The sequence below is a fragment of the Oxyura jamaicensis genome, chromosome 5, assembly GCF_011077185.1.
Source record: "Oxyura jamaicensis isolate SHBP4307 breed ruddy duck chromosome 5, BPBGC_Ojam_1.0, whole genome shotgun sequence".
Classification (NCBI taxonomy): domain Eukaryota; kingdom Metazoa; phylum Chordata; class Aves; order Anseriformes; family Anatidae; genus Oxyura; species Oxyura jamaicensis.
Window position 1 is genome coordinate 2165623 of NC_048897.1, and position 13543 is coordinate 2179165.

A 13543-nucleotide genomic window follows, 5' to 3' on the forward strand; every position below is an offset into this window, starting at 1 on the left:
TACAGAATTTTCTGTTGCAGGAGCCCTGATGTTGAAACTGTTGGTCTCAGAGTTGTTCAGTTGTATCAGAAAAGGAAGAGGGAGGGAATAAATGGAGTAGGGACAGCCTGGTGGCAACACATTTCAGAGGTGTTTAGTGTCTTATTTGAGACATGAGTGACAAGGGCTGGTAGAGAATTGTTCCCATCAGCCTTTCATCTGTATGTGCCTCCTCGCTGGAGTATGTCTGGTCGCTAGGTTTCTCTGCCCTAGATGCTATGTTAGAGAGAAGTGATTGCCCCATCTTTTGTCACTTGGCCAGTCCTGGCTTCTAAAACTGGCAAAGTTGAGACAGATGGTGGGAGGCAGCACAGCAGGTCATGTCAAGAAGACTCTGTTCCCTTTTGCAATTAGAGCTTGCATTACCCTTCTTTATCTCAAGTTGAAGTGGCAGTGCAAATTGGGAGATAGGAACCTCTAATAACATGGTTATTAGTACAGAACTCAAGGGTTTTAGTCATTTGAAAACTATTCTCATATATGTCTACGAAAGCTAACTCACTGGCCTAACCATACAGCCTCTCATACATGTGTGTGCCTGTGTGGAAAATGCTGATTTAGTTTTCTTTACCTAGCACCACCAGAGTGCTGCTGTTTGCAGTTAGGTCAGTTTTCCACAGCCTGTTACTGGATCTAAAGAACTAAAAAATGCCGTCTCGTAGGAGAGGCTTCTCATCTTCCCTGCTCCTGTCTGGCCTGTTCCGCTGTGGGAGGGCTAGGGAAGCTGGTGCATGAGGTAGGAGCATGTAGGCTGGTTTCGCAGCACCAAGATAGTGGCTGATAGGCCTTGCCTCTTGCCATGTCCTGGGTGTGCACGCAGATTTATGCTCCCCTCCCTGGTGCTAACTGCAGACCAGTCAGACATTGCCAGGAAGTCTGCAGTCTTGTGGTTGAGTGTGTGTGTTTTTAGAACCTCCCCTTTGGGCTCCAGATGTCCTGCTGACAGCAAGTTTCACTCCTGCAATGTCAGTCGTGGATGACAGTTTCAAAATCCCATCAGGATGCACCCTCCTCTTTTACAGTCTGGAACACATCGCAGCTTATGGCTGGGATGCAGCAGGCCCGAGCTCAGTCACTCGGTGCCTCAGCTGCAGGATCAAACTTTTGCTTCAAAAAGCACTGCAGTGCTGCTGGTAGTGATTCATTCTCCACAATAATTAACGTTTGAATGAATCTTTTGCGTGGTTTAAAGGAATGTGGAGATGCATTTAGGCAGTACACTTAGCTCACTGTGTCGTGCCCAAACGTGCCCAGAGACATCTGGTAATCCGCATCGATGAGGAGCTTACATAGGACTAGGAGTACAAGGCACATTTGGGTTTGTTTCATTGAAGTTTGTGTCTCCAACTGGTGCTCTGTGCCTCTCCACAAGGCTTGTGGTGTTGCTGCAGTATTTACTGTGGAGTTTTTTTTTAAAAAAGTTGTGATAGCCACTCTGCTCCTTTGCAAACTATGAGTCTTTCTGAATTGTTTGCAAATCAGATCTGTTATGTTGCAGTCTCCCACATTAGGTTATTTACTTTTCCTATGGCTTCGAGTTTCATATTTGCTGCCCCTGCGTTCATCATAGATGGTCTGTTTTGCCAGTGATTCAGGGCTGCGTGCACCAAAGGGAAGAGAGCTTTGAATTCCTTATACGGTCTGAGTCTGTGTTTATAAAGGTCACATAAATTAATACGTCCTGTGGTTTTTTAGACCTGCATTCATTATCTGCCAGAGTGCAGTGGGACATGGCAGGAGTCCAGCAAGCTTGACAGTATGACTGGATTTATACTTGATGACTGTTGCTCTCGGAGTACTGGGAGGGGGTGGTTTGTGGGACTATTGCTTTTGTCTTTGCCTTTGGCATTCCAAGAGAAGCTTCGTGGTCTGGTCCAAATATGCAGGAGGGAAGAAGGGACTTGGGACAGCAGTCCTCTGTCTTTTCCCAGTTAGCAGTGCAGTGTGTGAGGCATGCCCCTGGTTACCTGATGCATTTGTATTTGGGCTGCTGCCCAGCCTTCTGTCACCTCCTGTCTTTTTGAGAGTTGCAGTCTTCTAGTCCCAAACTTATTTGGTCAAGTTAAACTGGTACAGGCCTTTAACGCAGTTGCTTTTTAAATCAGTTAATCCCTTTAGCTTGCATTGGTAAATCACTGAATTAAGACCAACCGATCTAAACGCATGTTCAATCAGATTAGGTGTGTTTACACCAACAGTTTACAGCAGTTTCACGAAGTCTGTGCAGTCAAACTGGTAAGGCTTTTCCTGTGCAGGTGTAGAGCTTTTGGGGAAAAAGGTGATTGGATTCACTTTCCAGGTTCAGGTTCTGTAGTGTGGAGTTAGTGCTGCATAATAAAGGTGCTTTCTGGTATGATTTCCAGATTCCAGGAAAGGGTATCCTCGGAAGGCTGGTGCTGAACCTGTTTCCTGAGGGTGGCATAAGGGTTGTTTTCCCTTAGGTATGATGCTGGCTAGTCAGTTCTTTTTGTAGGTCCAGGAAGGACTTGTAATCCTCATATTTGATGCATCGTTGATCTTTTGGCATAGCCTTTGGCTGTTGCTAGTATTGGGAAATTAGTCTTTGCTAAATCATTGTGTCAAAATTATCTTTTACAATTTTCTTTGTGTTCTGCAGTGCGTGACACAAAATCCAGCACAACTGGCAGTAATGAGTAATTTGTTACTGGAAGCTTCAGCAAAGGCCACCAGTTGTAAAGTCTGGAATTTGCCTTTCACACACTTGGAGAGGTCAGGGCTCAAGTCCCCTGCTGGTGGTAGCAGTAATGGAGATGTGTCCTGCTTTGGTAAATATTCTGGCAATAAGCAGACAATTCTGTGTCTGAGTGCGCTAATCCTTGTACCTTTACCACAGTTTGTTAAAACGTTGTGTTTCAAGGGAATAAACACTGATAAAACAAAGTTAATTGTCCCTTTTTAATAAATAAGGAAACAAAATCTTAATCTTGCTTGTGATGCAGCTTGTAATAGATTTGGGGAGTTAACAGCCTCAGAAGTTGAACTCTTGCCTCTTTTGCATCTGTTTTTCTTCACAGGTACTTCCTTTCTGACTTGCAGTAGCAGAGAGAAACCAAAGACGTTGAAGGAAGACGCCGGCTGCCTCTTGCTCTGCAGTAACCGTGCTGCAGCAATGAGATTATAGCGAGCCCTTCCTGTGTGGCCTCCATGGGTCCCACTCAACTCAGCACACAGGATCATGGGAAGAGGGTGGCAAGTGTATTTGAGATGGAGGAGGAAGGGCTTTCACTCTTCTCTGGCTCAGAGAACCCCCCTGAGCATGCAGGTATGGAAAAAATCTTACTAAATCCACACGAGCTAAGTGAATTCAAGTCTTTGAGCTGCAAAAAGAATTAACACTTAACAAAACTTCAGGGTGATTACTGCTACGCTTGAGGCACCCGGTGTCTAAGACTGGAATCCTTTACTGGTAGTTGAAGATGACTAGGTTTATACAGCTGATAAACGTGTTGAATGCTTTGCTTATTTGACCTTCTGCAGGCAAGGTCCGTGGCAGTAAAATGGAGTTCTTTTTGTTTGCCTAATCAAAAGCTGCTGAACAACAAAGCTTTACTGTATGTGACAGTCCCACAAGGGTTAGTGATGCAATGAAGTACTAGGTTCTTGCAGATTCATATAACAGAAGGAGAGTAGAGTTTTCCTCTACACGTTTTTTTTTTTTCTCCTGAATATGTGTAGTCACGGTAATGAGACGTAATAGGGCACAATGTTCTGAAGCTACACGACATAAAAAAAAAGACAGGCGCCAGAATTAAACAGAATAATCTGCCAGAAAGAACGGAAGTTAAAAGTGTATCAGGAAAGAGAACTGAAGTTTTGCAGTTACAACTGCCACTGACGCACAGAATCCCATAACTTCAAACTGTAAGAAGACATAGTGGAACATCACCGGGTGGGTAACTGGAAGAAAAACAAAGCCTCTGTGAGGTTTCCAGTGTCATATCAGCAACTTAATGAAGGTCTGGCAAATAAGTGTAGTCAGCTGTTAAACAGCGGAGCAATGGCCAATCCCTGACACAAAGAGAAGATGTCATCTGAATGTTGAACTAGGACTCATCACTAAAGTAGAAACAAAGAGAATAGTTGAAAGGGGAAGAAATACTGCTTTAGACGAACTCCCAATAAAATCCTTAAAATGGAATTGAGGACTGAGAAATATAAAATTTGATAAATGCCTTACGAAGGTTGCAAGAAAAAGCATCACAAAATGGGAGAAAAATGACAAAATAATGTGCTAAAGAAGGAGGACTGTAATGAGAGCCAAAGGGACTGTGAGGGGGGTTTAAGCTTGATACATCTTGATCTTTGATTATGTAAAATGGCAATAAGAAGCTGTATAACTAAAATGGCTAGTGTTAAATCTGGAAAATCGTTTCTTTAGATGAAAGAATAAGCATATTTGTCTCAGTAAAACAATCATAAGGATGGTTATCAGACCTTTATCTAGCTCCTTAAAGACAGTGAAGAAATCCAGTATGCGCTGAACAGGTGCAACTTGTGGAAGTCATTGGCTTACTTTGCTGTCTGTCAGAAATGTGAATGGGATTTGAGGCTTCTGCAGAGTTATCACACCAGTTAATACATATGTGTTGAGGGACTAAGTAACATGAGATAAATAATAGGCATTGCATAACTTCTTTGTAATTGATCGTGTGAAGAGAAGTACAGTAAATCAAGAGAGGTGAATATCAGAGACTTAACCTTTCCGCTGACATTTTCCTGCTGTCCAGTCTGCAATGAGATGTGCAGGCCAAAATGAATGACCTCCAGACCTTAGTAAAGTCAATGGGATTGAAAATCAACACCAAGATACTTAAGACTGAAAACCAATACGGAGTGAAGAACACTAATAATAATTTCTGAGACTGATCTAAAACTTCCTAGCTGTTTACTATTTGGGGCACCTGAGCAGAATTTTAACCGAAGCTGAGAATAAAGAGAGAAGTATTAAAACCATAAGTATGAAAATGAACCATGCCATTGTAAGCTTGGTGCTGATCAGGAAATGCAGCAGCGTTGTCCCGCAAACCAAACCCTATAAATTGATTGCAGTTTAAAGGTTTTCCAGGCATATCTAAACATATCTGGAGACTTATCAAGATGGTGCTGTTTGTGATCTTTCTGAACATCTGTCATGGAAGGATCTATAATATCTGACAGAAGAATTGTACGCACTGAGCTGTGCAGGAAGACGTGCCAGATGTCAACGTGGCTAGAATTATTGGAATGAAAACAGAGATAGCTAATAGGGAGGGAATACACAAATAACCTCAACAAACATTTGAGGAGAATGCTTAAGGTGAGAGACACTGGAGCAGTCTAAAAATGTTTTCACAATGTGCAGTTGGTGACAAGATTCAGATCTGTAAGAATGAAGTAGGAAGAACAGGGAGCTGCTGCACAAGACTATCTAAAATGCAAGACAGTAGCAAAGACCTTGTGTTTCAGATGGAGTAACCACGTTTAGTAAATGAACTGTCCATGTGGAAATGCTCTAGTTGTAGGAGTCAGGAGGAGTTATCTTGTAAAATAAATTATGGCTGTGAGGTTCCAAAGGTTCTCACTGCTCATGCAGTGCGTCTGCTCCTTGCCCCTAACTCCATGAAGTTGTCGTCTTCTATCGTGAAGGTTTTCCCCAAGTGTTCTAGTTATAGGGATTGCCTACTCAGTCTGTTTTTTTGTTGTTTGTTTTTTGTTTTTGTAGTGCCACAGTTTAGGTACTGTTTTTCTGTGACTGTTTGACTGCTGAACCATTTTTCTTTACCCTTGTGTATGAGTATGGCAGAGAATAGAAGTTAAAGCATGGAAGGTGAATTTAAAAAAAAATAAATATATATATATATAAAAAAATCTGTACAGTCTTGGATTTCCACTCATTTTTTTTTTTTTTTTTTGTCACAGTTTCTTACATGGCTAAGTGTCATTCCTGCTGATGGGAAGTGCAGAAGAATGTCTGACCTGAACAAGTTTTCTCTGACTGTTTTTGAGTGGAACAAGTGCAAAGCTATATTTGCTTATATATTTAGCATGAAACTGTTTGGATATGTCAGTATTTGATTTGTTATAGAAGATATACTTGCCCAGAAGGAAAGGCTGTGAAATGGAGGACTTTATCTTTTCATCCATGTGTTTGGGAGATAGTGGGTTTGAACGAGGATATCAGTAACTGTGAGGAATGGGACAGTCAGTTGCAAACACCATGCCTCTCTCACGTGTGTGAACTTCTTTTTTTTGATGCTGTTCTCGATAGAAAATCCCCCCTTGAAGCGGAAGAAGGGCCCAGCCCCAAAGATGCTGGGAAATGAAGTGTGCAGCGTGTGTGGCGACAAGGCCTCAGGCTTCCACTACAACGTGCTGAGCTGCGAAGGCTGCAAGGGCTTCTTCCGCCGCAGTGTCATCAAGGGTGCCCAGTATGTCTGCAAGAACGGCGGCAAGTGTGAGATGGACATGTATATGCGCCGCAAGTGCCAGGAGTGCCGGCTGCGCAAGTGCCAGGAGGCGGGCATGCGGGAGCAGTGTGAGTGCACCAAGGGGTGCTGTGGGAGCGGGCTGGGGGCCGACGGGTGATATAATAAGGAGACAGGGTGAGTGCTGGGGGGTTGCTGTGCATTGCGGGATTGTGTTTGGGAAGTCACTGAAGGCTTAGCATTACGTGGAGAGGTGTCTGTTGGTGAAACAACACTGATGTGCTGATGAGCCCCGCTTTGTTTCTTGAACATGCTGTTTTGTGAGAATTAACGGAGAATGGCATCAGAGGAAAGACTTGCAACTAAGATTTACACATTCTTCGATATGTTGTCAACTGCCACAGTAAACTTGGGCTTCTGTCTGGCTCGTGGTCTGGACTGTGAGGTTTGTCAGTGTGCTCTTTGAATGCCAGAAGGCGTTTTCCCTATCCGCCTTGTGACAGAAGTCAAGGGCAGCACCACAGTGCTGCAGCTGTGTTTGTGCACACTCAGCCTGGTGAGCTCAGTTATTTTTCTCACAGGAGTCATAAGGCTGCTATTTTCTGAATATTCAACAGTACACCTGCTTGCATGTATAGAACAGCGGTCTTCTGCCGTGGCACCTAGGTTTCATCCTTCTGGCCAAGACTGGCCAAATGGACGCTCAGTTAATATTAATTCTATGTGAAGTCTCCTTTTCTGACATCCAGTACTCAGAGCAGCGAGGAACACAAAGTATTTCAGAAACATCTTCAAAATATACTTGTGCAAAAAGAATAAGCCCCCTTAACCTGCGGCAAGGAAACATGCTTTTATTTTTTTTCTAGGTGAAACACAGCACACTTAACATATGTAATTTGTATCTTTGCCTCTTTGCCACAGTGGTTTGTATTAGCTCTACATATGCTGACTTTGCACCATTTCCCCTTGCTCCTGAGAGCTACAAAACAGATGTGTTTGAAAAATTATGTAGCGAGGCTGTCTGCGGTGTTACTCTTTGGTTGCAGGTAGATACTGAGCCTCTGTGTTTTGGTTTACTTGTTGTCTTATGGTAAGGACTGAGGATATACTTCAGCTCAGGAAAATGATGCCAAGAGGAATCTTTGGGTCATTATTATCAACTGCTTGGCAATTCTTGTCGACACGAATCCTCACTGTAGATTTGCCTTGCTAATCTTGACAAAAACTGAGTGGTTTTATTTTTTCCCAATTGTTTCACTTGAAAGGTCATTTCAGAACTTCCCTCTAATTGATGGAAACATTCCTCTAATTCCCAGACTGAAGTTATTCACAGACAATTTATCTTTCTTATAACAATGTGCACCATGAGGTTAAATATCTTCTTCATAGAAAACTGAGTAACTCAGATAATTTTGAATTTAGCGTGGTGTAGGAGGTTTCACACAGGCAGTTTTCAGGGTTTTCCAATATTTACTAACTTGTTACTCGGATGTAAATTCTTCATGCATCTGAGACCTAAGGTGAGGGACTGTAATTCTCTGAATCAGTGACTTCCCTTTTCAAACTCATACCGTGACTGGCATTCTCCAATCTTACAGGTCACCTTTAACATGGTTATTTTATTGAATGCCTTTGCTGTTAGAATTCTGATTTGTGTGTGCGTGCGTACATGTGCATGCTCCCTGTTGGAAGTCTGGGATAAAGGTTCATCTCAGCTTGAATGTTACATGTTCTTCCCTCCGATCCTGTGTGTTGTGCACCTCAGAACACTTTCAGAGTATCTGTCTACGTCTTGTCTTCATGTTTAATGCAATTCTTCTGAGAAGTGCAAGCGTGTACTTGTTCTGCTTTGGGACTGCCTTCTTGGGGAGCACCTATGTTTCCTTGTTACCTCTACGTAAAAAATGGCCAGAGACTTCTTCAGCACCTCTTAAACATTTTTTGCAAGGTCAAGCTTTTTTTATCTCTGTTTTTGAAGTTACAATTTAATTTCCCATCAGTCAGTTTTCTGCATTTTGTTCATTGATCAGGGGGTGACTTCCTTTAAGACAATCCTTGAATCCAAGTATGTCTGATAGTCTCCTTTTGCTTAGATACAGCTTGCAGATAGCTTTTACAGCTTTGACTTAAAGAAACAACAAACCTTACCTGCATTCAAACCAGTAAGTTCTTCAGTTAACGTAGTTACAGGCTTCTAACAGGTCTTTGTATGTAAATTAACTAATGAGCAGTTGGCTCAGTAAGACTTTTCATAACACATGCCTCTGGCTTGTTTTATTCCCTACAACGTTAAATCTAAAGAGCATCACCCTTTGACTTCGTGACTGAAGAGGGCTTCCAACCCTGTTCCAGAAAGACTTGCATTCCTCCTCAGCAGGATTTATGTAAAGCTATCCTTTAGTTATTAATCTTGCTGCATGTTACAGCTCTACAGTCTGCTGCAGATGGGCTGTGTAGAGAATTGTCCTTTCATGCTCGAGCTCCATCCAGTACTGCCTTTTGACCTCTTAAGAGGAAGATGAAATGCCACAAACTCTTAATTTAGCGATGTCAGAAAAAGATAAAACAACAGGATGATATAAAAATATAATGGACACATCATGACGTGGAGAAACCACCTCTTGAAATATGTTACAATGTGATATTCTGGGGAATCGCTCAAGGGGAAAAGCCACTGATGTGTTTCTGACATCTGCAGGGCAGCATGAAGGGAACTTGATGTGTTCACTGTCCTTTGTGAACGTTTTGCAGTACAGTATGATTAAAAGAAAGGCAATGGAACAACTTAAAGCAGAAAAAAGAAGGAGAAACAAATAAAAGGTATCGCTGTCTGCTGTCTATATTATGTACGCTTTGATAAACCAGATGCAAGCAGCTGTAATCTCTGCCTCTCCATCCACAACATGTTACCCTGTGTTTGTATGGTTTCCAGTGTTTCTCCCGTGTCAAGGCTGATCTCTGGCTATTTCTATTTTAGATGTTCTGTCTGAAGAGCAAATCCGGCTGAAGAAGCTGAAGAAACAGGAGGACGATCAGGCTCGGACAGTCGTGGTGCGTCCAAACCCTCCACATCCACCAAGCCCTTCCCACAAACTGACGCCTGAACAGTTAAGCATGATAGAAAAGCTCGTGGCCGCTCAGCAGCAGTGCAACCAGCGCTCGTTCACAGACAGGCTCAAAGTGACGGTAATAACTCTTACTACTGGAACCGTGATAAGAAAAAGTGGAAGTGTGGGGAGTTGTGGTTGTGGGTGAAGCATCTGGGGGAATGGAAATGTTTCAGGCATTGCATCTGTGGGCTAACATTCTGTGAATAGCAAGGGCTAATAGTCCAATGTGTCTCTTTTTCTGTTCACCTTATCTTCTCATCCTTCTGCTCTCTCTCCATCTTTCACATACACACACTGTCTCTATCCATCCCCACAGCCATGGCCCCAAGTTCCTGACCCTAATAACCGTGAAGCGAGGCAGCAGCGTTTTGCTCACTTTACAGAACTTGCAATTATCTCTGTGCAAGAGATTGTGGACTTTGCCAAGCAATTGCCCGGCTTCCTGGAGCTCACCAGGGAAGATCAGATCGCTTTATTGAAGACATCTACCATAGAGGTGAGAGTTTGGCCTCACCACAATGCATAGTAGCAGAGAAGAAAGAGTTTGGAGCCACCCACCTGCAGAATTGGTTTTACACCCCTTTTCCTGGGATGGCAGGGTGAAGGACCTATGTAACAGCTATGGGGCTGTTAGGAGACAAGAGCCTTGGTGGTGGAAAGCGGGTATTTCCTTCCCAGAAGGAAACAGTGCAAAGGATGCAACAGAATTGACATTGGAATTTTGAAGCACTCTGAGAGAAGCATATTTGATACATGTTTCTTTTTTTTTTCCCTTTGGTGATGGTCTAACCCTCAATAAATTATCAATGTTGCAATGTTCTTTATTGTATTCAAGTCAAGTATACCTATCCCTGGTCTCTGGTTTCAGGTGATGTTATTGGAGACATCTCGACGCTACAATCCGGAGATTGAGAGCATCACTTTTCTTAAGGACCTGAGCTATAATCGGGATGACTTCGCCAAAGCAGGTGGTGCATTAGACAGGTGTTTCTTCCTTCTGTCTTGTGTTGTTTCATCTTTTCCTTTTTAATATGAGCTGGTGGAAATGGTGTCTGGGGTCTTGAACTTAGGTGAGGGGTTTAGAACAGGACTAGACCAATGACCCCACAAATGTTCTTCACTTTTAATGTGTGATACTGCTTCAGTTAATGTATTTTTTTTTAAGGTGTGAACTTGCTTTGGAAAATTTGGACACTTACAGCGTGACAGACTTGCTGTGTGGATGTCTGCAGTCTTGCAGCATGCACTCAAGTTTAGCCCTGGTTTCTGGGGGAACTAAGGTTGAGTTCACTTTCTGGGGGTACCCCACTTCTGGTGTGTATGCTCCCCTTAGCTCACTGTGTGAGGGTGGCGTGCACCTAGGGCCGGCAGCTGGTGTGAACTTCCTTACTGGTAAAGAGCTGACGGGGGTGTGTTCTTAGGGCTCCGTCAGATCACAGCAAATCAAACCCCAGTCTTTTCCCCTTTGCACTGTATCACTTGGCAATGTGGAGGCTTGCTTTGGGTGATGATGTTAGTGTATGTTCAAGTTGATACGAAGTCTATAATGTGTGTTGAAGATCCCTGCAGAATGCGGCAGACATGTCACTGGCTTGGTATGTGTTGATCAGCGGTGACATGACTTCTGAATTGTGTTTTTCCAGGAGCACTGAGTATTTGTAGTTTCAAATTAAGTGAAATCAAGTGCATATCTTCAGCATTCCTGAAAAGGAGATTTTGGCTGTTCTTCATGTGATTTTGGGGGTTTCTTGTGTAGCTATTTAACATTTTGTATTCAAGATGTCCTTCATTACTTTCCTATCCTTGTATAGCCAGGAATTCCTGATAGTGGACCTTTTCAGCAGTTTAATCTCACCCAGTGATATAACTCTTGCTTGTTAAGGCTTTCCAAGCCTTACCATACACATGGTTTGCTGAGAGACCATATGAAATATGGGAGCAGTGGCAGGTTGTCCAGATTGTCTTGCAATGTCATATATGTAAGGACTAGTCTAGAAGAATTAAGCCTCAGCCCTTTAAGTCTTACTGTCATGGTTTCTGTTTAGAACCGTCTTTTGGTCTTGCTCACTGGTAATTGAATTGCAGGGTAGCTTTTAAGGCATGTGCTATTCTTCCTTCTTTCCTTCACTTCTTGTTGTCTTCCCCTACCAGGTGATGCTTCCATGGCATGACCCAAAGGCTAATTGCAAACCATAGATTCTTATTACCTGGCATGGACCAAGTTCAGGGTACTCCAGCCCACTGATGGCCTTCTAGGAGCTTACCGCCTCAGCATGCCACCTAACTTCACTTTGAAATTGGGATGCTGTTTCTCATAACAAGGGTTCAAAACTCTAGGGAACTGAACTTTTTTTTTTCCTTTTTTTTTCTTCTTTTTTTTTTTTTCAGGTTTTAATAAACGCTTTTGTTCCTTGATGCTCTCCCTGGTAGCCTTTTCTTCAGATTATTAGGAAAGCAAAAAGCAGGCAGTCCAGAGAGGCGCCCTCCATCTTGCTCTTCCTTCTCTGATGCAGTTGTACTACAGGAAATGAGAAACTTAGATGCTTTTTTGGGGGAAAGGTTTTAAGTTTTCAGCATGTTTGTGTAGCACATAGCACATGGAGACCAGATATGATGGTGTCCTCTATGTTGTGACAGAATAAGTATCATTGCAGTTCTGCCAGGCTGTGTTTATTTGAAAAATTGTAGAATGGCTTGGGTTGGAGGAAACTTTAAAGATCATCTGGTTCCAACCCCTCTGCTGTGAGCAGGGAAATCTTCTGCTAGACCAGGTTGTTCAAAGCTCCGTCCAACTTGGCCTTGAACACTTCCAGGGATGGAGCAAGGTGATAGGAAGCATAGGTCAGACTCTTCCTTATCTCTCTCAGCTTTGAAATGAATTGAAGTAGTTCAGACCTCTTGGAATTGTATTTTTTTGGCTCAGACCGACTACAGATGAATCAGCAGCATGGGATTAAAGCTTCTTTGGAAGCAGGAGGGCTGCCAGGCTTGAAAGCGATGGTGTTGTGAGAGTGGAAAGTGTAGATCTTGTAATTGCAGGTTTCTGACTTTGTGACAGACTTATCTGAGAACTGATAATGTGCTCCTTTAGATACTGCCTACTACTGTGTTGAGGGACATGTAAGGCTCAAAGAAAGCCAGAAGTTAAAGTTAGGGCCTGACTCCTCACCTGCTGTTGTTGGTGTTCACATTGTACAATGTGAAGGGCGGTTTCAACCACACTTGGGGTATATATAATATAAGGGTATTTGCCTGCTTACCTGCCTTCCCTGCTCCCTGGCGTACTGAGTGTGTTTCTGACAGCTTACCTTTTGAGAGGGAGGGAGACAGAGGAGGCAATTGGCATTGTTGACACTTACTCTCTTCTTTTTGTTGTAGGTCTGCAGTTTGAGTTCATTAACCCCATCTTTGAATTCTCAAAGGGAATGAATGAGCTGCAACTCAACGACGCTGAATATGCACTTTTAATCGCCATCAACATTTTCTCTGCAGGTAAAATGCCAGGCAGGTCTGAAAGCCTGCAGCACTGAGTTGCAGGGTATGGAAAATAGAATTAAGGAAGGTAATGAGCAGCAGAGGAGTAATAGAGGGTCTTGTGATAAAGGAGAGTGTTATTTCTGCTTATGGTATTCATTATACGCTGAATCTTCCATTACTACATCCAGACAAAATCAGATTCCCTGCTGATGAAAAAGTGTATAGCAAAATCAGCCAATTTCCTCATTTAGAAATTGCTCTTTTACTGTCCCCTTAACGTGCTTGACATGTCCCTGGCTTGATGCAGGTCGCACTGCGTGAGCGACGTCTAGTGGCCAAGTAGAGATGCTCTTGATGAGAGACCAATATAGCTCTGGGTCAGGAAAGGGCTCTGCAAAGAAGTCTCCTCTACTCTTTGCTTCTGTTTTCTGTCTTGTAACCTGTAAGAGCAAAATTATGTCTTTGTTCCTGTTATTGGACTTTCTCAGCTGC

At 43.0% G+C, this 13543-nt stretch overlaps 1 protein-coding gene across 3 annotated transcripts in view; it reads left to right on the forward strand.

The window, feature by feature from the left end:
- The window catches only part of NR1H3 (nuclear receptor subfamily 1 group H member 3), a 30142-nt gene that overhangs the window by 13854 nt on the left and 2745 nt on the right, over nucleotides 1-13543 (forward strand). For 2 of the 3 annotated variants that reach the window (XM_035328837.1, XM_035328839.1), the window contains exons 2-7: nucleotides 3075-3322; nucleotides 6308-6574; nucleotides 9442-9650; nucleotides 9891-10070; nucleotides 10443-10542; nucleotides 12953-13066. In XM_035328837.1, coding sequence (XP_035184728.1) covers nucleotides 3205-3322; nucleotides 6308-6574; nucleotides 9442-9650; nucleotides 9891-10070; nucleotides 10443-10542; nucleotides 12953-13066 — 988 coding nt within the window. In that variant the 5' untranslated portion in view covers nucleotides 3075-3204. The other variant, XM_035328840.1, reaches the window with a different exon arrangement.